Source organism: Erpetoichthys calabaricus, chromosome 6 (assembly GCF_900747795.2).
Source record: "Erpetoichthys calabaricus chromosome 6, fErpCal1.3, whole genome shotgun sequence".
NCBI lineage: Eukaryota > Metazoa > Chordata > Cladistia > Polypteriformes > Polypteridae > Erpetoichthys > Erpetoichthys calabaricus.
In genome coordinates, this window is record NC_041399.2 from 69,116,754 (window position 1) to 69,139,594 (window position 22,841).

Genomic DNA, 22,841 nt, shown 5'->3' on the forward strand with positions numbered 1-22,841 from the left:
AGCCCACATTGACATGGTAAATGCCTTCATCAGAGAAGACCGATGGATTACATTGTCTGTTGTTTCTGCACATTTGGACATCAGTTATGGATCTGCATGTGCCAGAGTGCATGATGACTTGGGGTATTGTAAACAGCTTACTGATCTCACAAATCAACATCCTTTGGTGAATTTCAGCAGGCATCACTCTGTCTGCCTAGACAAAACTCAAAACAGCCAAGCTGCTAGCCAGCAGTGTGTTATGATGCCCTGTAAAGCATGGCAGGCAGGGTGCAACCGGGCCATAGGTTTGGGACACCAGCAGTGCTCCTAGGCGTAATATAAAAAGAGCAGTCCTGCTTTATTCTGGAGGCCAGAGTCGGGAGGAGGAGGACAAAGCTTGCGGAGGAGGCAGAGAGAACATGATGATGACAGAGAATTACAAAGAGTCCCTGGGTACTTGTAATTGTGACTGTGGATGTAACGTGGGAAACTCTTCCCATAAGAGTTTCACACAAAATAAAAGCCTTTGCATTGGGGAACTTGTGTCTGAGCCTCTGTGTAGGAAGTTTGGGGAGCGGGAGCGCCCCCTGGTGACTACAACTCTCTTCATGAGAAAGTTTTTACTCCGTTTTCTTTACCTTTCAATCTTTAATGGTACACATGTCTCAGCAAATTCTGCAATGTTCATATCACATGATGTGCAGTGTTAACCGATGAATAAGCTGATACTGAGCTAGACTTGTAGCCAATGAATTGTGGGAGGGGGCTGTTTAAGAGGTGCATATGTCTGTCTTCTTGGCTCTAAATGAAAAACAAAATTCACCCTAAAACAAAATTGTATGCATTTCTAGGCATAAATGGAAAATTTCATCCATCCATCCATTATCCAACCCGCTATATCCTAACTACAGGGTCATAGGGGTCTGCTGGAGCCAATCCCAGCCAACACAGGGCGCAAGGCAGGAAACAAACCCCGGGCAGCGCGCCAGCCCACCGCAGGGCACACACACACACACCAAGCACACACTAGGGACAATTTAGGATCGCCAATGCACCTGACCTGCATGACTTTGGACTGTGTCCGGAAACCGGAGCACCCGGAGGAAACCCACACAGACACGGGGAGAACCTAGGTCTCGTAACTGCGAGGCAGCAGCACTACCACCGCGCCATGGTGCCACCCGGAAAATTTCATATTATATAATATTTCAGAACACTTTATCTGAAAAGAACCAATTAAAAGTAACTAATGCATTTAAGTCACATGACATTACTCATTTACCTCTTTTTTTTCAAGTGTATTGCAACTGCATGAAAAGTTGATTGAAAAGCACAAGTCAGGGGATGGAGATAAGAAAACATCCAACGCAGAGAATATTCCTTGGAGTTCATTGAAATCGGTCATTAAGGAATGGAGAGAGTATGGCACAAATGTAAATCTGCCTATAGAGCAGGCATCCACAAAAATGTCCTGTTGTGCAAGAAGACGACGAGTGAGGGAGGCCACTAAGAGGACTATGACAACTCTGAAGGAATTACAAGCTACAGTCGTCCAAGTGCTTCACCAGTCACGACTTTATGGAAGAGGGGCAAAGAGAAAAAACGCACATGATGTCTTGTGATGGCACATGGGAGAATCTGAAATGAGCTGGGAGAAGGTAAACATGGCTGATCAAACCAAAATTAAGTTTTTTGGACATCAGACTCGATGCCATTTTTGAACACTGCACATTATCAAACACACACCATGCCCACTGTGAAGCATAGCGGTTGCAGCATCAAGCTGTGGGGATGCTGGACGACTTGTGAGGGTAAAATGAATACAGAAAAATACATGGAAATCAAGGTGGAAAAGTTGCTGTAGTCCGCAAGAAACCTGTGCCTTGGGAGAAGATTTGTTTTCTAGTGGGACAAAAACCCTAAGAATAAAGAAAAAAGCTACAGAGGAATGGCTGAGGCAGAGCCTAGATCTCAGTCCAACTGAGAATTGGTGGCTGGACTTGACAAAGGGGGCAGCATGGTGGCACAGTGGTAGCGCTGCTGCCTCGCAGTAAGGAGACCTAGGTTCGCTGTGTGAAGTTTGCATGTTCTTCTCGTGTCTGCGTGGGTTTCCTATGGGTGCTCCGGTTTCCTCCCACAGTCCAAAGAAATGCACATTAGGTGCATTGGCGAACCTAAATTGTCCCATTGTGTGCTTCGTGTGTGGGTGTGTGTGCCCTGCAGTTCCGGCCTTGCGCCCTGTGTTGGCTGGGATTGGCTCTAACAGACCCCCGTGACCCTGTGTTAGAATATAGCGGGTTGGACAATGACTGACTGACTGACTAGACAAAGGCTGATCAACCTGCAACCCGAAGAATGGGGAACAAATGGCAGCATCCAGGTGTGCAAAGCTGATAGAGACCTATGCACACAGACTCAAGGCTGTCATGGTCAAAAAACTCCTTGGTGGCAGGGCCCCAGGGGTGGATGAGATATGCCCGGAGTTCTTCAAGGCTCTAGATGTTGTAGGACAGTCTTGGTTGACACGCCTCTGCAACATCGCATGGACATCGGGGACAGTGCCTCTGGAATGGCAGACTGGGGTGGTGGATCCCCTCTTTAAGAAAGGGGACCGGAGGGTGTGTTCCAACTACAGAGGGATCACACTTCTCAGCCTCCCTGGAAAAGTCTATTTGGGGGTCCTGGAGAGGAGGGTCTGTCAGATAGTTGAACCTCGGATTCAGGAGGAACAGTGTGGTTTTCGTCCTAGTCGTAAACAGTGGACCAGCTCTACACCCTTGACAGGGTCCTGGAGGGTGCATGGGAGTTTGCCCAACCAGTCTACATGTGTTTTGTGGACTTGGACCGTGTCCATGATCATGTCCCACGAGGAATCCTGTGGAGGGTGCTCCAGGAGTATGGGGTACCGGACCGCCTGATAAGGGCTGTTCGGTCCCTGTACAACCAGTGTCAGAGCTTGGTCCGCATTGCTGGCAGTAAATTGAACCTGTTTCCAGTGAGAGTTGGACTCTGCCAGGGCTGCCCTTTGTCTCCGATTCTGTTCATAACTTTTATGGACAGAATTTCTAGGTCCAACCAGGACGTTGAGGGGGTCCGGTTTGGTGAGCTCAGGATTGGGTCACTGCTTTTTGCAGATGATGTTGTCCTGTTTGCTTCATCAGGCCGTGATCTTCAGCTCTCACTGGATCGGTTTGCAGCTGAGTGTGAAGCGGCTGGGATGGGAATCAGCACCTCCAAATCTGATGGTCCTCAGCCAGAAAAGGATGGATTGCCCTCTCAGGGTTGGGAGCGAGATCCTGCCCCAAGTGGAGGAGTTCAAGTATCTCGGGGTCTTGTTCACATGTGAGGGAAGAATGGAGCGTGAGATCAACAGGCGGATCGGTGTGGTGTCCGCAGTGATGTGGGCTCTGCATCGGTCTGTCGTGGTGAAAAAGGAGCTGTGCTGAAAGGCAAAGCTCTCAATTTACCAGCCGATCTATGTTCCTACCCTCACCTATGGTCATGAGCTATGGGTAGTGACCGAAAGAACAAGATCGCGAATACAAGCGGCTGAAATGAGTTTCCTCCGCAGGGTGTCTGGGCTTTCCCTTAAAGATAGGGTGAGAAGCTCAGTCATCCGGGAGGGGCTCAGAGTAGAGCCGCTGCTCCTCCGCATCGAGAGGAGTCAGATTGAGGTGGCTCGGGCATCTGATCAGGATGCCTCCTGGACGCCTCCCTGGTGAGGTGTTCCGGGCACGTCTAAACGGGAGGAGGCCCCGGGGAAGACCCAGGACACCTGGGAACGCCTCGGGATTTCCCCGGAAGAGTTAGTAGAAGTGACTAGGGAAAGGGAAGTCTGGGCATCCCTGCTCAAGCTGCTGCCCCCGCAACACGATCTCGGATAAGCGGAAGAGGATGGATGGATGGATATTTGTTTACACTTTGTTTGGTTTTCCATTTGGAGAAGAGAGAAGTGAAGTGACCTGCTCATGATTACGGAGTGGAGGTATCTGAACCAACAACCTCAGTGTGTGAATTTCAAATTTTTAACCACTACGCCATACTGCTGCCTAACTATTCCATTGTTGAGGAAGGCTTTTTAATTAAGTATATTTCACAAAATGAAACATCCGATACTTTTAATGCGCCATCAAGTCTTCACAAGTCCTTCGTATCGGCGTTCTTATTGGTCCACTTCAAGATTTTGGAGGTAAAAACGGGCGTGGCTTAATGACTTTTTAACGGGCGTGGATTTTTAAATCACGTGAGTGTCTGAAATAGTATACACTCCAGAGGTGTCTAATACGTTTACAGGACCTGGGATCTTGGCGATCACGGGCAGGAGGTTTGGCAATCCCGGCGAAACCAAATTAAGAACAGCAAAACGCCGGTGTGGGGCGCTAGGACCTCAAACATCAGAGCCCGGCTATGCCTCCTTATGGACGATCCCGTCTCCTGCCGCCGACGTACGCCAACGTCCCAGGGCTCCGCCTCCCACCTCTTCTCCGAGTGACCATAATGGCGATGCATCTGCTTTGAGTTGTGCGGCTACAACAACAACCCCCCTTCTTCCCCCCGCCCTGATTTGATCCTCGGGACAGCGTGCATCCATACTAGAGACTCGGATTGTGTTCACTAGAGTGGTTAGGAGGGACGGGAAAGTGGAAGAACGCAGTCGCGAGATCTTGGAAGTCGAGTAAGAAGTGGCTGATCTGCTTGGTCTGTCTAGCCAGCCAGTCAGCCGGCCGGTCGTTCGTTCAAAGACTCTCATCCTGTTCTCTGACGAGCGTCTGTCCTAATCTCGAGTGCCTTTTTTTTTGCTACGGGGGAGCTGAGGGGTTGCCAGGATCCGGAACTTTGTGACGGTTTGACTGAACGAGGATTTCACTACGCTGTCTGATCACCAGCTTTCTTGTCTCCTACAGCGTCCACGTAACGTCACCAGCTGCACATTAAGGATTATTTTGTATATTTTAGTTGGAGACGCAGCTTCTTTTATTTATTTATTTTCCAGATTTCCTTCTTTTCTTCCCTCGGAGAGCTTGCTGTATGATCCGACTGACTTGCTCGTCACCGGCAGCGCTTTGTTTTTGTTTCGGCACAGCTAGCGACTGGAAATTGAGGTGCAGATGAAGAGACAAAAGTTGGGCAGCTAGAGCAAAATCCCCAGTGTGGTAAGACGGTGCGATCGCTGTCGCTGGACTGATTTACAGAACACCTTAAACCGCAGTTTGTTGCTGCTGCTTATTTGTCGCTTTTATTTCCTGATCTCACTTTTGTTGTGGATTGTGAACGTGAGCGGAAAGGCGCTCTTTTCGAGCCTCGTCAACTACTTACCTTCACGCAATTCCTGAGTTGTGGGGGGCCGCTTTATATATACATATATAAAAAAAGACTCGCGGATGTGGGCCCACTTGTTTTAGACCCTCGACTCAGGAATTCCAGCAACGCCTTCTTGGAGTTGCGTGCATCCGAAGGAGACCCGCATGACGGGCGAAGCGCCGCACTTCAGCCGACTACTGCGTGAGGGATTTCTGTGGAAGTTGTAACGGATAGTCCATCCTACATTCCATCGTGCTACACTCGCATCTTCTCTTTCTACCTACTGGTCATCCGAAATTCCCACTCCTGGATTCTCCCACGGCCGAGCCGCAAATGACAACCGGGCGCAACAACCGTGTTATGATGGAAGGAGTCGGGGCGAGAGTGGTGCGGGGCCCCGACTGGAAGTGGGGCAAGCAAGACGGCGGAGAGGGCCACGTCGGCACTGTGCGCAGCTTCGAGAGCCCGGAGGAGGTGGTGGTGGTGTGGGATAACGGCACGGCGGCCAACTACCGCTGCTCAGGAGCCTACGACGTGCGCATCTACGACAGTGCGCCCACAGGTACTGGGGCTTCGGAGCGGAGCGAGCGCGGGGATTCGAATGGGCCTGCCGGGGGGAGCGGGGTCGCCTTGCACTTGCTCGACTCGATTAACCCCTTGATCTTGTAGGGATTGTGTGCATCTTCTACAGAGGGTCTGTTCCGCTTTTCTTAGTTGTCTCCAAATGCAACATCCAGATTTTAACTTTGATGAGAAGAAAAAAAAAAAGTGCGGAGTAGACTCGGATTATTGCAGGGAAAAATCAGTTTTCATGAGAATTGACTCAATAAGTTGCGCAGAAAATGTTAGCCTGATTGATTTTAAAGATAAATGTAGTCAATGTAACGCAGTTTGCTTTGTTCCAAGATTTCTGTCTGACGAGGACGCTGATGCTGCGATCAGACACGTCGGATCCACGCTGTGCACCTTTCATGATGTTTCATTAGTCAAAGGATGGGTTACTTCAGGCAATTCTTTAGACGGCGGTGCCGCCTCACCGATGCAGCAGCCTGACTTTGAGTGCCACGGTTCCCCTGTCTTGAGGGTCTTCCTATCTCCGCATCCTCGAAGTCTGGCTGGCTGGCTGGTGACTCCATACTAACCTACCTTGGTGGGGCTAATTTTTCACTGATAATTCCGTAATTCTGTGAGGAGCAACAGAAGTATGTGATCAAAAAAAGATGCAAGTGCTGTTTATTTAGTTTGATTTTGATAAAGTTTTTGATACGGTATTACACGGAAGGCTTGTGATCAAAACTAAAAGTGGGAGCTCATGGTCTTGTGAGTTGGTAGGTGCAACGTTCAAGTACGGGTAGGAAGCAAAGGGTCACGCGAAGTGAGATCTTTATGGAATTACCTTACGGACACCTCCTCTTTGTAAAGACATAAATGATGTAAATAAGAATATAAGTAATTAGCTGTTGATGTTGACTCAGTTATGTTCACGTCTTATGTAAATCACTTTGGAGTGTGGTGTAGTGATCAAACCCAGAGGCCATGGATTCAATTCCTGCTACTGATACTGGATTACAAATATAACACCGCAACAGAAAACTCCATAAGCATGTAGCACGTGTGTACTCAAACACACAGATTTATAGCTTCACCCAGGTACCTGTGGTGAAAGGGGAGGCGTGAAAAGTTAAAAAAAAAAAAAACTAATAATGACAACATAAAATTGTCCACTGGACTGTGCTATAAGTTTGTTTTCTGTATGATTCCAATAATTTTGATAATTGTATAGTCAAAATAGCTGAAGTGGCGCATTACCTGTTCAAATACTGGAGAGAAACGCAAGGTACTGCAGTGACGAGCCTCACCTCACCTCCGACTTTGCTGTCTCTCACACACGGGGTTGATGCCTGCAATATGATGTTTGCAGACACGTTTATTATACTCCCTGACTTTCCACAGTCTCGCTAATATCTTTGATGAATGTGTGACATATGTAGTCTTGCTGATCGGACTTAAAACTCCAGTGAAAAGGCATAAGTTGAGGCAGACAGTACCGTGCCACACCGAAGGGGGTGCATGTGAGCCAAACAGGTTCTCGTTGCTGCTGTTCTTCGCAGAGGCTCAGGCTGCCAATAAGTCAGCGATATCAGAAAGTCAAGTGCACAGCAGCGGTCCGTTTTATTTTTATTTTTTTGTTCCAACAGACTGCCAACATGGAAGATTTAGACTTTTAAAACTAAAGAAAAATAAGCAGGACTGATACAAGAAAGTGAAGGAGATTTTCGTGGAGATGGATAGACTCATGGACTTCATTTATAAATAATTGTAAGACCATAAACAGTTTTTAGTTTTATGAAAAATAGGATCAGACCAAAAAAAATCCAATATTTAAAAACTAAATTTTGACCTTAAATATTCTTTTGTTTTTCTTGTTATCCTTTTGTTGAACAGCTTCTATTTAAATTGAGTAAAGCATCAGAATTTAAAAGCTTTTAAAAACAACTAAATATTTCAATTAAGGTCAGAATTGAAATCCGTTTTTGTACACCACTCTATACTTTCATTTCTATTGAAAGAGTATGAATTGAGGAATTGAAACGGCAAATTTTGAACACATGGAGGGTGCAGAGCAAATGCGCTCTCTCGCCGCTATAAATGTAACGTTCTTTCTAAATATGTGCCTTACCTATATGTGTGTAAAGAATGCTTATGAGACATGAAGCCAGCTGAATAGTGAATAAGCTACTCTTTTGGGTTCATATGTTTGTAAATCGGACTCTGAAGGAGTCCGTGCCTCACCCGCCATGAACCTCCCCACACGTCACTGGCTTCACGTGTATTTAAATGGACAGTAAAAGAGAGATGAGTGATATTTGGCTGAAATGCAACACTTACTGTACCATAATCCTGTTTGTGAATATATGGACATTAGACAGCAGAGCAGTGGGAAAAGAAAACTTCAAGTAGTAGTAGAAAACAAACATCTGGTGATGTCAAACCCTGAGGTTGTGGGTTCAGATCCCACTACTGACACTGTGTGACCCTGAGCAAGTCACCCGACCTGCCTGTGCTCCAACTGGAAAACCAAAAGAAATGGAACCAGTTGTGTCATAAATATTGTAAGTCGCCTTGGGTAAAGATGTCGGCTAAATAAGCAAATGTAAATGAAAGTGTTTGCTAAGTAAATAACTGTAAACAGAGACTTTCAAAGTATGGAGATCCTCCCAAACTTGGTGGAATGGAGAATCATTCCGATCATTACTGATGGACTTGGACAGACTTGGACAGATGACAATTGGTTAATTGGTTTGTGTTGTCATTATTGACACCTACAGAGTAGCGCCAGTCAGCACTCAACATTTAGCCACTCTTCGGCACCAGGATTAGTGGGTGTAACTACTTTACCTCGAAGTGTCAGTCTTCCTCGCCTCACATATTGGCAAGTGTAAGGTATGGCACTGAGGAGGTAGAGGTGTTGGATTTGAATGCACGATGGGAGGTTTGACACCTGAAACTACGTCTTACGAGAAGGAGCTAGGTGTCATCGTAAACTCTTCACTGGTCACTTCCTGTCAGTGCCATGAGGTGATTGTGAACGCTGATGGAATGTTTGGTTGTATGCTATGACGTGCGGAGTACAAGTCAAGGGAGGTTATTATTAAGTTATAACATACTATTGAGACCTCAGCTGGAGTTCTGTGTGCAGCTTTGGTCTCCATGGTCTTTCATCCAATTTTCTTGTACCCGTGCAATGATAATAAAGATACATTTATTCATTCATACTGCAAGCAGACATAGCAGCAGTAGGGAAAGACTAGAAGAGTGACCAGGCCGATTCCAGAGCTAACACGTATGAGCTGTGAAATTAAGACGACATGCATATATTGCTGAAGCCAGGAAGCACTTCTTTACCCAAAGAGTTGTCGAAATCTGACACAAACTACTGGGACATGTAATGGAAGCAGAGATCTTGACAACTTTTAAAGTGTCTGGATGAGCTATTGGGACAGCTAAGCTTTTAGGTGACCACATGTGCTTGATGGACCGAATGGTCTCCTCGTTGGTCAAAAATCATATGTGAAAAGTGCAGGAGTTGTGCCTTCGCACTTTAAACAAACAGAGATTAATTGGTGAGCTGATCAAAATGTTTAAAATGATTAAAGGAACTGGTGCAGTGGATTCCGGTTAATTTGAAATAAATTCTTGAACAAGAATACAAGATCTGGTTAAGTGGAGATTTGACACAAATGTTAGAAAGTTTCTTTTTTTGTAGTGAGCAGTAGGCACATTTATATAATTTAACAATCAGTGCAGCTTTAACAGATTAAAATTCGGCTCGTTAATTTTTGCAGAAATTGGGTGAATAGGATTGATAGCCTGTTCCTGTTGACATCGTTCTAATGTTCTTAGGAGTGTGAGTGAGTGGGCCCTGTGATGGACTGGTGCCTGTCCAGGGCTGCGTGTTCAGTGCTTCTGGGATACACTCTTATAAAGTAAAGATAAGATGCTGAAGTGCTTCTTCAGAGTGATGCCATAGGTGAGACATTTTTGGTTTTGATAAGAATCATCACATGAAGGTTCCAGTAAGAACCTTTTATTTATTTAGATCCCTAAACAGGTTCCCTAAATTACTGTGAATAGATGATAGCAGATGCGCGAACTACCACTGAGCTCCTGATTTTAAAAGGGCCCCCGCTGCATAGGATAACACAAAGTTTAGGTTTTTTGGATCATTCGGTATCAGGCTAGGAAGCTCACTATGCAATAAAGATTTTAGGTTTTTTTTCCACATATTAGTTACCAGTAATGGTGTACTGAACAATAACATGCAGTGAACACACTTGACTTGAGCATTCCTAGTTTTAATTGCTCAGAGGTTGATGTGCTTGCTGCTTCCTGAGCAGATCTTCTTCTCTCTACCCTAGAGGACCTCTTCTTATCTTCTTTCGTCGACATCTTTTCACGTTAAAACTGATTAAGTCAGTATTTGTGTTGCAATTACTTAGTACGTTTTCTTTAATTATTCACTTAAGCTGGCATTTAAGTCTTCAATCTGCGTCAAGAATGATTTAAGATATGACGGTTGTTGTAGGGGAAGTGACGGCGAAGGTGGTAGGGATGAGAACGGCGCCCGTACGCTTGCGCTGCATGGCCAACCTGCTGGCTTCTGCCGAGAGTTGTTTCTACAATAAAATAAAATAAAAATAAAAAGAGGAATAACCTTGGAGGCTAATCATCGCCACAAAAGCACATAGTAGACATCACGTAGTATATGTGTACCAAATTTGAGGTCAATAGTTCAAACGGTTTGTGAGCTACAGGTGATTTAAAATCCTGGACAGACAAACGAACAGCCACAGTAGCAGATTATATATAAAGACCAGAAACCGCGCACTGCATGATAACATGCAGTGAATACACTTGACTTGAGCATTCCTACTTTTCATACTCTTTCTCTGTACGTTTAGTATTCGTTTGCTCAGAGTTTGATGTGCTTCAAGAATGCGTCAAGAATGATTTAAGATATGAAGGTTGTAGGGGATGTGACGGCGAAGGTGGTAGGGAATGAGAATGGCGCCCATATGCTTGCGCCACACGGCTGCCCTGCTGGCCGCTGCCGAGGGTTTGTGCTATAATAAAATAAAAATAAAAAAAACGAATAACCTTGGAGGTCAATCATCGCCCCGAAAGTGGATAATAGACGTCATGTAGTATATGTGTACCAAATTTTCATGTCAAACGGTTTGCGAGCTACAGGTGATTTAAAATCCTGGACAGGCAAACAAACAACCACGGTAGCGTATTGTATATAAAGATCTTTTTCAAAGCCGAAAGAAGCAATTTTCTCTGCAAAAAAAAAACTCTTCACAGAACAAAAAATGGTTGTTTGTCAAGCAGTGGCTCTATGAGGAACCACACAACCCATTAAAGTGTCTTCAAAAGAATGTTTTTTTTTAAAGAGCATAGATAGGCTTTGCTCCTGTGACTTCGATTTGAATTAAAAAGCATGGAGAACGTTCTCTAAATTCTTACATGTGTCACTGGATTATAAATGTTAACACAGCGACAGAAAAGTCCATAAGCGTGCCGTGTAGCTTTATAGCTTCACCTGTATTTAAATGGCAGGAAAAGAGAGATGGGTGATCTTCGGTGAAATGCAACACGTACTGTGCCTTGCTGACAGAAAATCCTGTTTGCAAATGTATGGGCAGCTGACAGCAGAGCCGTAGAAAAATGAAACTTCGGGTAGTAGTAGAAAACAAACATCTGGTATATTGGTTAAGGCTTTGGGCGTCAAACCCTGAGGTTGTGGGATCAAATCCGACTACTGACGCTGAGTGACCCTGAGCAAGTCACTGGGCCTGCCTGTCCTCCAATTGGAAAACCTAAAGAAATGGAGCCAGTTGTGTCATAAATGTTGCAAGTCATAAGTACAATACAATACAATTTATTTTTGTATAGCCCAAAATCACACAACGAGTGCCTCAATGGGCTTTAACAGGCCGTGCCTCTTTACAGCCCCCCAGCCTTGACTCTCTCAGACAGAGGTCCTCAATCACGGTCCTGGAGGGCCACAGTGGCTGCAGGTTTTTGCTCCAACCCAGTTGCTTAATAAGAAGCACTTACTGCTCAAGTAACACGTCTGCTTCACTTTAGTTGTCTCTCTCATTAAGATTTTGAACCTTTATGGCTTATTTTAGTCTTCAACAGCTGTATTCTTGGTTTTTAATTGCTCCTAATTAGCAATAACATGCAAATGACAAAAGAGACGAGCATTTCTCCATTTAGCTTGTTACCATTTACACCAGTGTGTGTATTTATCATGCACTGTTGGGTTTAATTAAATACTTGGAAGGTAAGTAAAGAGACAAAAGTGAAGGACTGAGAATTACTCATCCATTTTAGCCTTCAAATCAGTTGGATGAAGATATGAGAATGACCCAACATTGCAGAGTTAAAACACTAACAAGCCATGAAATTAAATTATTGGCAAGATTTGCTTTCTAATTAAGCAACTGGGTTAGAACAAAAACCTGCAGCCACTGCGACTCTCCAGGACTGTGATTGAGGACCCCTGCTCTAAGAAGACAAGTAAAAACTCCCAAAAAACTCTTGTAGGGGAAAAAATGGAAGAAACTTTGGGAAAGGCAGTTCAAAAAGAGATCCCTTTCTAGGTAGGTAGGCCATGCAGTGGGTGTCAAAAAAAAAAAAAAAAAAGGGGGGTCAATACAATACACCTGAAATGTAGATAGCCAAAGAGAGAGACATGCTGTAGCAAAGGGGTGGCTGTCTAGTTAAAGGGGTCAATACAGGTAACTGGAAGGTTGCTGGTTCGAGTCCCAGCAGTGCCAGGTGGAGCACTACTACTATTATTACTATTACTACTACTACTCCACTAGGCCCTTGAGCCTGGCCCTCAGTATCTGTACAAATAGCTGACCCTATGCCCTGACCCTAAGCTTCTGTCTTCTTCTTTGTGCATCTCTGGAAAGTAAGTTGGGGTTTGTGAAAAATGTTGAAATTCCCGATGCAAGTGCAAAGTTATCAAAAGGGGTCCAGCACTTTGAAGTATGTGACCACCTGTGAATTACCTGTCACAACTGCCATAGAGCAACTTCTAAAATGCAAGCGTATTGTGAATTGCCAGGCAAGACGTTTACCATCTTAAATTAGGGATGTGCCACTTTCTGAAAATGAACAATAATGCATCCGACCCATGATCCCATGTTCAGACTGACCACCCAGATTTAAGGTCTGGTGTGTCCTCAGATGGTCTTCTTAATGTGCCTCCGATCCTGATAGTTGCTTATTTAATTTATATTTTAAATATGGCCCTTCATGGCATTGGTGTTCTGACTACCTCAGTTTCCTGCAGTGAGTGCTGCTGAATTGGATTAGAGACTGTTACTTGACTTTGTATAGTGTTCACACTTTGAAATCCCCAGCATTATTTTCTTTTTTTTTGTATGTAGATATTGTGGTCTATAGGGGGTGCTCTCGCTCCCTTGAACCCTCAGATTTGACTCCAGACACCAGGTAAAAGTCCAAATATTCAACTTTATTATTAATAAACAGTGCACAAAGCACCTACACTCCACAATACTCATTAAATCCACCAATAGACAAGCAGTAATCAATCCAACACACTCCCAGACGCGTTGCCACCCTTCCACCCAGCTCAGCTCACTTGTCTGGGATTTCCCATAGTCCTTTATAGTCCCGGAAGTGTTTCGCTCTCTCTGTCCACGTGACTAGGAACACTTCCATGTCAGATAAAAATCCTTTTTCTTCACCCTGTAAGCACGTCATTCCTCCTGTTCATGTGACTTGGATGTACTTCCGGGGTGTAGGGCAAATAATCCTTGTTCCTCCCTGCAGCGTCCTCTAGTGGCCCCCATGGTATCCAGCAGGGCTGGGGATAAAAACTGCATTGTCCAGGATTCCCTGCTGGCATTCGGGGCACTTCCATGCTGCAGGGAGGGCTCCAACTGGCGGCCTGGGGGTATTGGCCGGGATGAACAGCTGGCCGTATATCACAATATATAGCTGGACTCTACCACTGACACAGTGGCTGACCCTGATTAAACTGTCAGTGTTTGAGTTGTTCACATCATACCAGTTAACAGTTGTAGTGTGTCCTCATGTGCTTTGAAAAAAGTCCTAAACTAAATAAGAGCAATGCTGGTATGAAGCCGACATAAGCGCCTCCTGAAATTGGCACTTCATGACGTGGGATTGCCACACTAAATGTGTACATCTGACACATATGGTATGTAGTCAGCATAAAGGTGTTTGGTAATCCTGTTTGCCCCTTAAAGTGCCCAGTTCGTGTAGCTAATGGCACTATATAATTCATACAGTGCATGGTTATTACAGGTGCCGTTTTTGTGTCAATAAGCATGAGCAGTGATGGCTTGGGGTCCATTCAAGATGAGTTGAAGCCTCAGCACCAGGGTCTGTCGCTCCTGAAATACTGTAGGCTTTGAGGCAGGCGACCAAGAAAACTGTAAAGGAAATGTAGAAGACGTCAAGAATCTTTATATATAATACGTTACTGTGGCTGTCCGTTTGTCTGTCCTGGATTTTAAATCACCTGTAGCTCACAAACCGTTTGAACTATTGACCTCAAATTTGGTACACATATACTACGTCATGTCTACTATCTGCTTTTGTGGCGATGATTAGCCTCCAAGGTTATTCCTCTTTTTATTTTAATTTTATTTTATTGTAGAAACAACTCTCGGCAGAAGCCAGCAGGTTGGCCATGCAGCGCAAGTGTACGGGCGCCGTTCTCATCCCTACCACCTTTGCCGTCACTTCCCCTACAACCTTCATATCTTAAATCATTCTTGACGCAGATTGAAGACTTAAATGCCAGCTTAAGTGAATAATTAAAGAAAACGTACTAAGTAATTGCAACACAAATACTGACTTAATCAGTTTCAACGTGAAAAGATGCCAATGAAAGAAGAGAAGAAGCGGGCTACTAGGGTGGAGAAAAGAAGAGCTGCACAGGAAGCAGCAAGCGCATCATCCTCTGAGCAAACAAATGCTAAACGTACGGAGAAAGAGGAGGAAAACTAGGAATGCTCAAGTCAAGTGTATTCACTGCACGTTATCGTGCAGTGTGCCGTTACTGGTAATGTAATATTATTCATTCAAATACAAATTACCTTTGATGTGCACTTGTTCCATTTTGTTGAAAAATAAAAATTACATAATATTCTCAAATGTTTATTGACTGCAGTTCAGTGGTGCCCACAGGACTAGGTCCAAAGCAACATTAACATTTAGAGATACAGTACCTTAATATACATTTAAGAAACTTAAAATGAATTACAGATATCTGAAAATAGATTTTTCTCAAGATATACTAAATGCATTTTAAGATCTCTCAAATAGGTTTTCAAGATTTCTGAAAATGTATCTGTTTGAGATATACTTTTCAAGATACCTTGTTTATTTGTTCTCCGTAAACTCAAAATAATTTAAAGTAGACAAGGACCTCGTGTTGTCCTTTTATCGCCGTATGGTTCAGACTGTTCTCACTTTGTTTCATTGCCTGGTTTAGTGGTCTAACAAACCAAAAGTTAAAAAAGCTCCGGCAGATTACTAAGCATGCAGCTAAAGTTACTGGGACTGATGTGGATGATCTGGTAAGCCTGTGTCAGAGGACAATGCTAAAGAAATTAGAAATAATCTCAACTGACAGCAGACATCCGTTACGTGTAGAACTTCACTTCAGTAAATCAGGAAGGAGAGTCGCTTTGAAAACCCACACAAATCAATCCTAGTGCCGCACAACTTTTTTATAAGGAATATCGGTGAAAATGATTAAGGTTTGATATGTACCCTGTAACAAATTTTGTGTAAATATGTATTATCAGACTGCCTCACCTTAACCTGTCGTCTCTATTTGTTTTGTTTCATTTATTTCTGTCTTGTTATTAAATGCAACTGAGAAGGCAAATTTCATGTTTTCAAAGCAACCTTGAGCCTTAAAATGGAGTCCTGTGAAATTGCCTGTGTTTTCAATGGGACTTCCTGTCTGCTTGAAGATATTTTGAAATGATTTTGAAATATCTTGGAAGTGACCAGGAAATTATTTTAGTTATCTTGAAATGCAACGGAAGCTGTAGTATTTCAAGAAATCTAGAAACATCCGGAACTTTTACAGGAGGTTGATTCTGAGATACCTCAGTGCTTCCAGGGTCAGTTAGGGATATCTGAAGATGCATTTGAGATACCTTGAAATGCGTGTAAAGGAACAAATTTGAGTTTCTAGTATCTTAAAAGGGGATTTGCCTTTTCTGTGATAACAGTATCTGAAATTAATTTTGAGGTGCTTCTAAATATTAATTTGGCTTGTCATATGCTAGTCCTTGACAGGGTCTACTCACGTACACAAACGTCATTTTGGGTTTTGTGGGAGGAAATCTCATGGAAATATGTGGAGAACATACAGGCAAGTCCAAGTTTATTGTCGTATGTACATAAGTGAGCATAGTACAATAAAATTGTTACTTGCATGTCTCATGGTACAATAATACAATACCAGCAAGACACACAAACAGTATTGTAATGCCGGACCTCTGAGGAAATCACACAGGTGAGGTCTGTGCAGCAGGTGACCGATGAGTGACATAAAAAGAGACCAGGACAGCTACTTGCAGACGTCCCTTGAAGAGCAACTGGAAAGAAAAACTGCACAATTGGTATGGCACTGCCGGACAGCGCCTGATGCCTGAAGGCTTTTGATCACTGGCCATACAATGGGAGTTCGGGATGGTGATTTAGCATCCAGTAGGGCATACAATAAAGAGGGCATTTAACAATTACTGGTGTCTCTTCAGCAGTCTTCCTTGCCATCAGGTCATTACAATATGAAACATACATACAGACTAGTGCAATTACGGTGCATAGAAGTAGTTGATTATTTAAATTTGTCGGTTGGTGTGGCACACGTTGGCACATTACGTTTTACTATCTTTAAGGAGATCAACAGGGTAGTGCCTAGTCCATCTGCAGGTGCTTCGTGTAAAAGTATGGGACTCCTCTAAGCTAAAGCCAAATAATATTCTGCTGTGTACACTCTGTAAATGTGAAATGGAGTATCGTAGCAGCACAACAACTATGTAGGAACATCTAGGAGAGAGGCATTTGGGAGTTGTCTATGGAAATACAGCCAAGACAGCGCTGTAAGTCCTAATTAATTTTGTTGGCTCTGACTGGTAAATCGCTGCATCCTGCAGTCCTTTATTTTACTGAGCGCTGGACTTCATAAAGGACCTGTCACCTGGCAACAATGCAATAGTAGGCTTGTGCTGAGTAACAAGACTCTCCCCCCTGAGGAAGCTTATAATTAGTATATATAAAAAGTAATGTTCGGTGTTACAGAAATAGCATATAATAAGCAGGATAACATATTGTTAGCTAGTGATTATTGTGAGGTTTATGATACGTTACTTTACTTTCACTTTATGTTAGTTTTTTTTGTTACATAATCTGAAACTTTTAATCACTTGAATTGATAAGTTGGGTTCAAGTATTACTTAAACTAAACATCACTAATGTTGGACTGTTAATCCGATGATATGTTTGTGTGTTATTGAAGTCTGATTCAACAAACTCCACTCTTGCTTGATCTTGTGTTTTCGCACTTACGTTGTATTGCTAAGGAGGTCTGATCTGTAATATACAATTCAAACCACACTACTTTTGTTATCAAACATTTATTCACGAACTGAAATTATTTTGATTTGTAAAGAATTTGAATTTGCATTTCTTTGCACTTTATTAAACCATGAACTGTTGATATTTTAATGATACACATTTTTCATGTTTTCTTTTTGGTATTTGTTAGATTTTTAATGGAGTGATCCAAAATTATTCTTGTATTGTCCGCATATCAGCTCTGAGCCCTTTCTTATTTTTAATGGTGATGGACAGGTTGACAGACGAGATTAGACCAGAATCCCCGTGGACTGTGATGTTTGCTGATGACATTGTGATCTGTAGCGATAGTAGGGAGTTGAGGAGACCCTGGAGAGGTGGAGATATACTCTAGCAAGGAGAGGAATGAAGGTCAGTAGGAACAAGACAGAATACATGTGTGTAAATGAGAGGGAGGTCAGTGAAATGGTGAGGATGCAGGGAGTAGAGTTGGCGAAGGTGGATGAGTTTGAATACTTGGGATCAACAGTACAGAGTAATGAGGATTGTGGAAGAGAGGTGAAAAAGAGAGTGCAGGCAGGGTGGAGTGGGTGGAGAAGAGTGTTAGAAGTAATTGGTGACAGACAGGTATCAGCAAGAGTGAAAGGGAAGGTCTACAAGACGGTAGTGAGACCAGCTATGTTATATGGTTGGAGACGGTGGCACTGATGAGAAAGCAGGAGACAGAGCTGGAGGTGGCAGAGTTAAAGATGCTAAGATTTGCATTGGGTGTGACGAGGATGGATAGGGTTAGAAATGAGTACATTAGAGGGTCAGCTCAAGTTGGACAGTTGGGAGACAAAGAGGTGAGATTGCATTGGTTTGGACTTGTGAGAGAGATTCTGAGTATATTGGGAGAAGGACGTTAAGAATAGAGCTGCCAGGGAAGAGGAAAAGAGGAAGGCCTAAGAGAAAGTTTATGGATGTGGTGAGAGAGGACATGCAGGTGAAGGGTGTGACAGAGCAAGATGCAGAAGACAGGACGATATGGACAAAGATGATCCTCTGTGGCAACCCCTAACGGGAGCAGCCGAAAGAAGAGGAAAGGAATCCAAAACTATTCTTGTTGACTGACAAGTTTGTTGCATGTTCTGCCGCTTTATTCTATTAAAAGGACTCCGAACCACAGGATGGCTTGATACAAGTGCCATTTACTTCCTTCGTCTATATCTCATAACATACATACCATCCCATAATGTAGTTAATCCCATCAGCCTTACACTTGGACGCGTCAAGCTATTCCCATATGTGCAGTCTTTGACTTGCAGCTGTAGCTCAGTCAGGAACTGTTCAAACGATTCACCAGGTCCTGCTCCTTTTCATTAAATTTGTTGCGTGAATATTGGGTTTGCTTTTGGCATTTCATCAGCCTTTAAACAGTCCTAATATAGTTGCAATTTGTTACTGTTGTCTTCTGTAGACGTTCCGTTCTTTTGTCACCAATCCACAGCAGCAAGGAAGTACACGTTTCCTTTTCCCCTTCATCTTGAAGAGCGACCATGAACATTAGCTGTTTGATCTTTCGCCATGACTTTGGCAAATTGACTGAATCCCAGTCCATTCAAGGTGAAGGAACTCGGGCGACACCCATAACAGTTTATTTTTAAGTGTTTAGTTTTTAACTCTTGACACTATGTTATGTGTTCTGCTGCTTTATTCTGTTAGAAGGACTCGGAACCACAGGATGGCTTGTTGCATGTGTGCCATGTACTTCCCTTCATCTATATCCCATAATATACATACCATCCCATCAGCCATACATTTAAAATAACAGGTCAGGTCAGGCGGGGTGTGACGCACCCGCCACACGATGAAACAGCTTGGGATCCCAGTTGGTAACCCCCCAGGCAGACACCCGATCCAGTCCCACCCGCCGGAAATGACCATATATGTTCTGCAGGCAGGTGTTACGTGAGCATCCCCTTGGCCTGGTCCAGCCGCCGGGGTCTTCAGCAGTGATGATCATTGTAGATGCTATGAGTTGTTTATTAGATTAGTCGACGAATTGAAAAAATAATCACTAGATGTTTCAGAAACGGCTGTTAGGTGCAGCCTTACTACAAACACACTGTTTTATATTTTTAAATTAAAAGTATTTTTACTATATTTGTTGTGATTGACTGTTCAGTGACCTCACAATCTGTGGGTATAAACTATTCCTGAATCTACTGGGGCAGGTGCCAACGGCCCTGTTTGCTAGAAGGTGGCAATGATAAAGTGCCTGTGAGATGGCTAAGGGCTTTAATTATACGGTTTGTGTTTCTAAGGCAGCGAGTGTTGCATGTGTCCTCAGTAGAACACAGCCAGGGGGTGGGATTATTCTGTGCCCCCACCCTCTGCGGTGCTTTACAATTTTGAGGAGAGCAGGTGCTGCCCATGATGTGGTGTTGCCAGTGAGGATGGACCATACAGTGCATAAGAATCGGGCCCAGGATGATGGACTTGTGAAGCAGCAGTGTCTACCCCAGGATTTGGTTACAATTCAGTAGGGAAATAAAAGCAACTGCTTTCGGTGCTGCATATTACCTTTCTTTTCTTGTATTTCTTTTACTTATGCCCTTTTCCAAGGTGACTTGCAACATTTGTGATACAGTTGGTTACGTTTCTCTTGTTTTTGCAGTTGGTGCACAGGCGGGTGAATTGATTTGCTCAGGGTGACATGGTGTCAGTAGCAGGATTTGAATCCACAGCCTCAGGGTTTGAAGTCTAAAGCATTAACCACTATGCCACACTGTACAGTCTTTTATTTTTAAATCTGGTTTATTATGTTTAATTTGTTCTGTTGTGTTTTGCATTGCTTGGTTGCTACGGCAGCGTTATGTAGTTTCTTTGGATTGGTCAGCCTGTCTGTCTGATTGTAGTGAGTGTGAAGATGACACTGACACCAGTCAACAAGCTCTTCTCATTCCATTTAATCCTGGGTGTCTGTGGTGAGATGACTTCTTTTAAACAGCTGCACTTTACAAATTAGTTGAGTAAAGTATTACAGTATATGTCTAGAACACACGTCTGTGGCAAATGTAGTTGGAAATGGTTAAGTAGACATTCTTGATTTGTTTGAATTGTTTAAAAAGTAGGTAATCAGGCAGCATAGAAGTTAAATGTTAAAGTTTGACTTTGACCAAAAACTACAGTTAAGTGCAAGCAGCCACAATGCTTTCCAGGTGTTGAACCCTTTCTGGTTTTGGATCTTCCAGATCTACTTGGCCTTCACATTGCAAGACAACCAAAGTGTTCGTGAGTAACAGTGGTGTCCTACACAATCCAAAGGCAACTGGAAGAAACTCTGATAGAAGAGATCTGGCAGATCCAAAGTCATGACCCAATCAGAAGACAAGTTTCTGAGGGTCACCAGCTTGGGTGATAGGCGCCTCACAGCACAACAGCTTCAAGCACAGCTTAACATTGGTGGGAAGAAAAAAAAAAAAAAAGCAAATCTCAGTGTCTACTATGAGGAGGACATTATGAGCTGCAGGTTTGACAGGGCGAGTGGCAGTAAGAAAGCCATTCCTTAAAGGACATAACAGGACCTTGAAATACCGTCCGTGGACTACTGCAGACTAGAAGAACGTCTTATGGACCAAGGCATCGAAATTTGAAATCTTCAGTTCATCACGCAGGGTGTTTGTATGCCATTGAGTTGGTGAAAGGACGGTTCCTCAGTGTGTGACACCAACTGTTGGACATGGAGGAGAAAGTGTGAAGGTCTGGGGTTTTTTTGCTGGAGGCAGAGTGACTAGCATTCTGAATCATAAGGGTTACCACAGTTTGGCTCTTATATCAGCAAAAGGTGGCTACTTTGATGAATCTAAAAGTTGTGTAAAATTTTGTACGCTTAATGATTCCTCGACTTATTTTTTGTATTTGCCGTAATTTGTTCTATGCCTTGATTTCATGAAACATTTAAGACATTAAACTGCATGCATTTCCATAAAAGCTGAAAGACACTGAGGTGTTCTAAAACTTTTGACTAGTAGAGAGTGTGTCCATCTACCCTGTCCTATTTAGTGGCCTGCTTGTAGTCACACATCTACACAGTCCAGTGTCTTTAATTTTCCTTTATAATCCAACACCCTTGCCACTGTCCAATCAAATACACTTCTTAAATCTACTATTTAAACAAAATTTGGTGTCCACTGGAAAAAAAGTGATCATTTAATTCCTAATTCTTCTAGTTTACAGCATTAAATCCTAAACGTTTGTGTGCATTTCTAAATCTGTTTTATATTACGTATGAGCGCGGCACCACCACGGTATAACAGAAGGAGGTGATTTCCACAACATGTTACTGGACAGAAGTCTAAGGGCCTGCATGGGTTCTTGCAAGTTGCTCCTTTCTTGGTAGCCTCCAAATGCTGCTGGACTGATTTAGAGTGGCCAGCTGGCCTGGCGGTTGTGTCTATGATTATGTGCTGCATTTGATTGGTTTTTCTGTCCCATGCACACCACTGGCATGGCCTGCCACCCTAGACTATAAAAAGTAAGGTTCGAAATAGAATGAGTAGATGGTTGGTGAAAGTTGCTTTGAAGCTTTCAGGCACTCAACTGTGGTGTTTGTGTATTTTAATATGTAGTTTTATGTTTGCTCTCAACCACGTGGAAATGTTCATATTTTCAAAATGTTAGTAATCTTAGAATGGGGCAGTGGTGGGCAAAATATTGAAATAAATGTGGATGGTAGATTTTGCATAAGGATGTTCATTCACTTGTATTTTGAAACTTTATTCTAATAGGTCCAAAATGGCCAAAATTGTTATTGTGCCATCTGGTGCACCGAGCCTGCTCAGTAATGGAGCTGAAGGTATGTTGCTATTAACTCATTTAGTTTCCTGTTTTCTGAGAAAAACCCCAAAGCTGAGACAACTGTGTCATTCTCCTGAAGAATGTGCAGGAACCTTTTAAAAAAGGCACAGCGTTTTTCTTATAATAAGGAAATCTAAGAGGGCGCCAAATACATAATTTCAGAAATGTAACAAATGGAAATGCAATGTCAGTTTCTCAATATTATACTCTCTGACAGGAGCCAAAAAACTGAAACATCAGTCTGAGGTTACTCAGCAATCTTTAGGTCACCAAGTGTTACCAGAGCATGGGATTTGCCGTAATTCTGCAGGAGGAGTGTGCCACAGTTCTTAAATAAAACAAGGATTGGATTCAGCCTTGTTGATAGAAATGAACAACTCCTACAATGATGACGTACCAGAATGGCCTTCACCTAGTTACCTCTGTTCCTTTCACTAAAACCATGAAGGCGGTAAAATGGCGATGATTTAGGTGTGACACTCATGAAGCCAACATAAGTTCAAATGTTGTTTTGTTCTGAAAGATGGACTTATCAACAGAAGAAGTGC

At 43.3% G+C, this 22,841-nt stretch overlaps 1 protein-coding gene across 2 annotated transcripts in view; it reads left to right on the top strand.

Moving 5' to 3' along the window:
• The first annotated feature begins 4,356 nt into the window (after positions 1–4,356).
• The window catches only part of mib1 (MIB E3 ubiquitin protein ligase 1), a 208,644-nt gene continuing 190,159 nt past the window's right edge, over positions 4,357–22,841 (top strand). Inside the window, exon 1 of one of the 2 annotated variants that reach the window (XM_051928915.1) lies at positions 4,357–5,845. In XM_051928915.1, coding sequence (XP_051784875.1) covers positions 5,617–5,845 — 229 coding nt within the window. In that variant the 5' untranslated portion in view covers positions 4,357–5,616. The remainder of the gene's footprint in view (positions 5,846–22,841) is intronic. The other variant, XM_028803666.2, reaches the window with a different exon arrangement.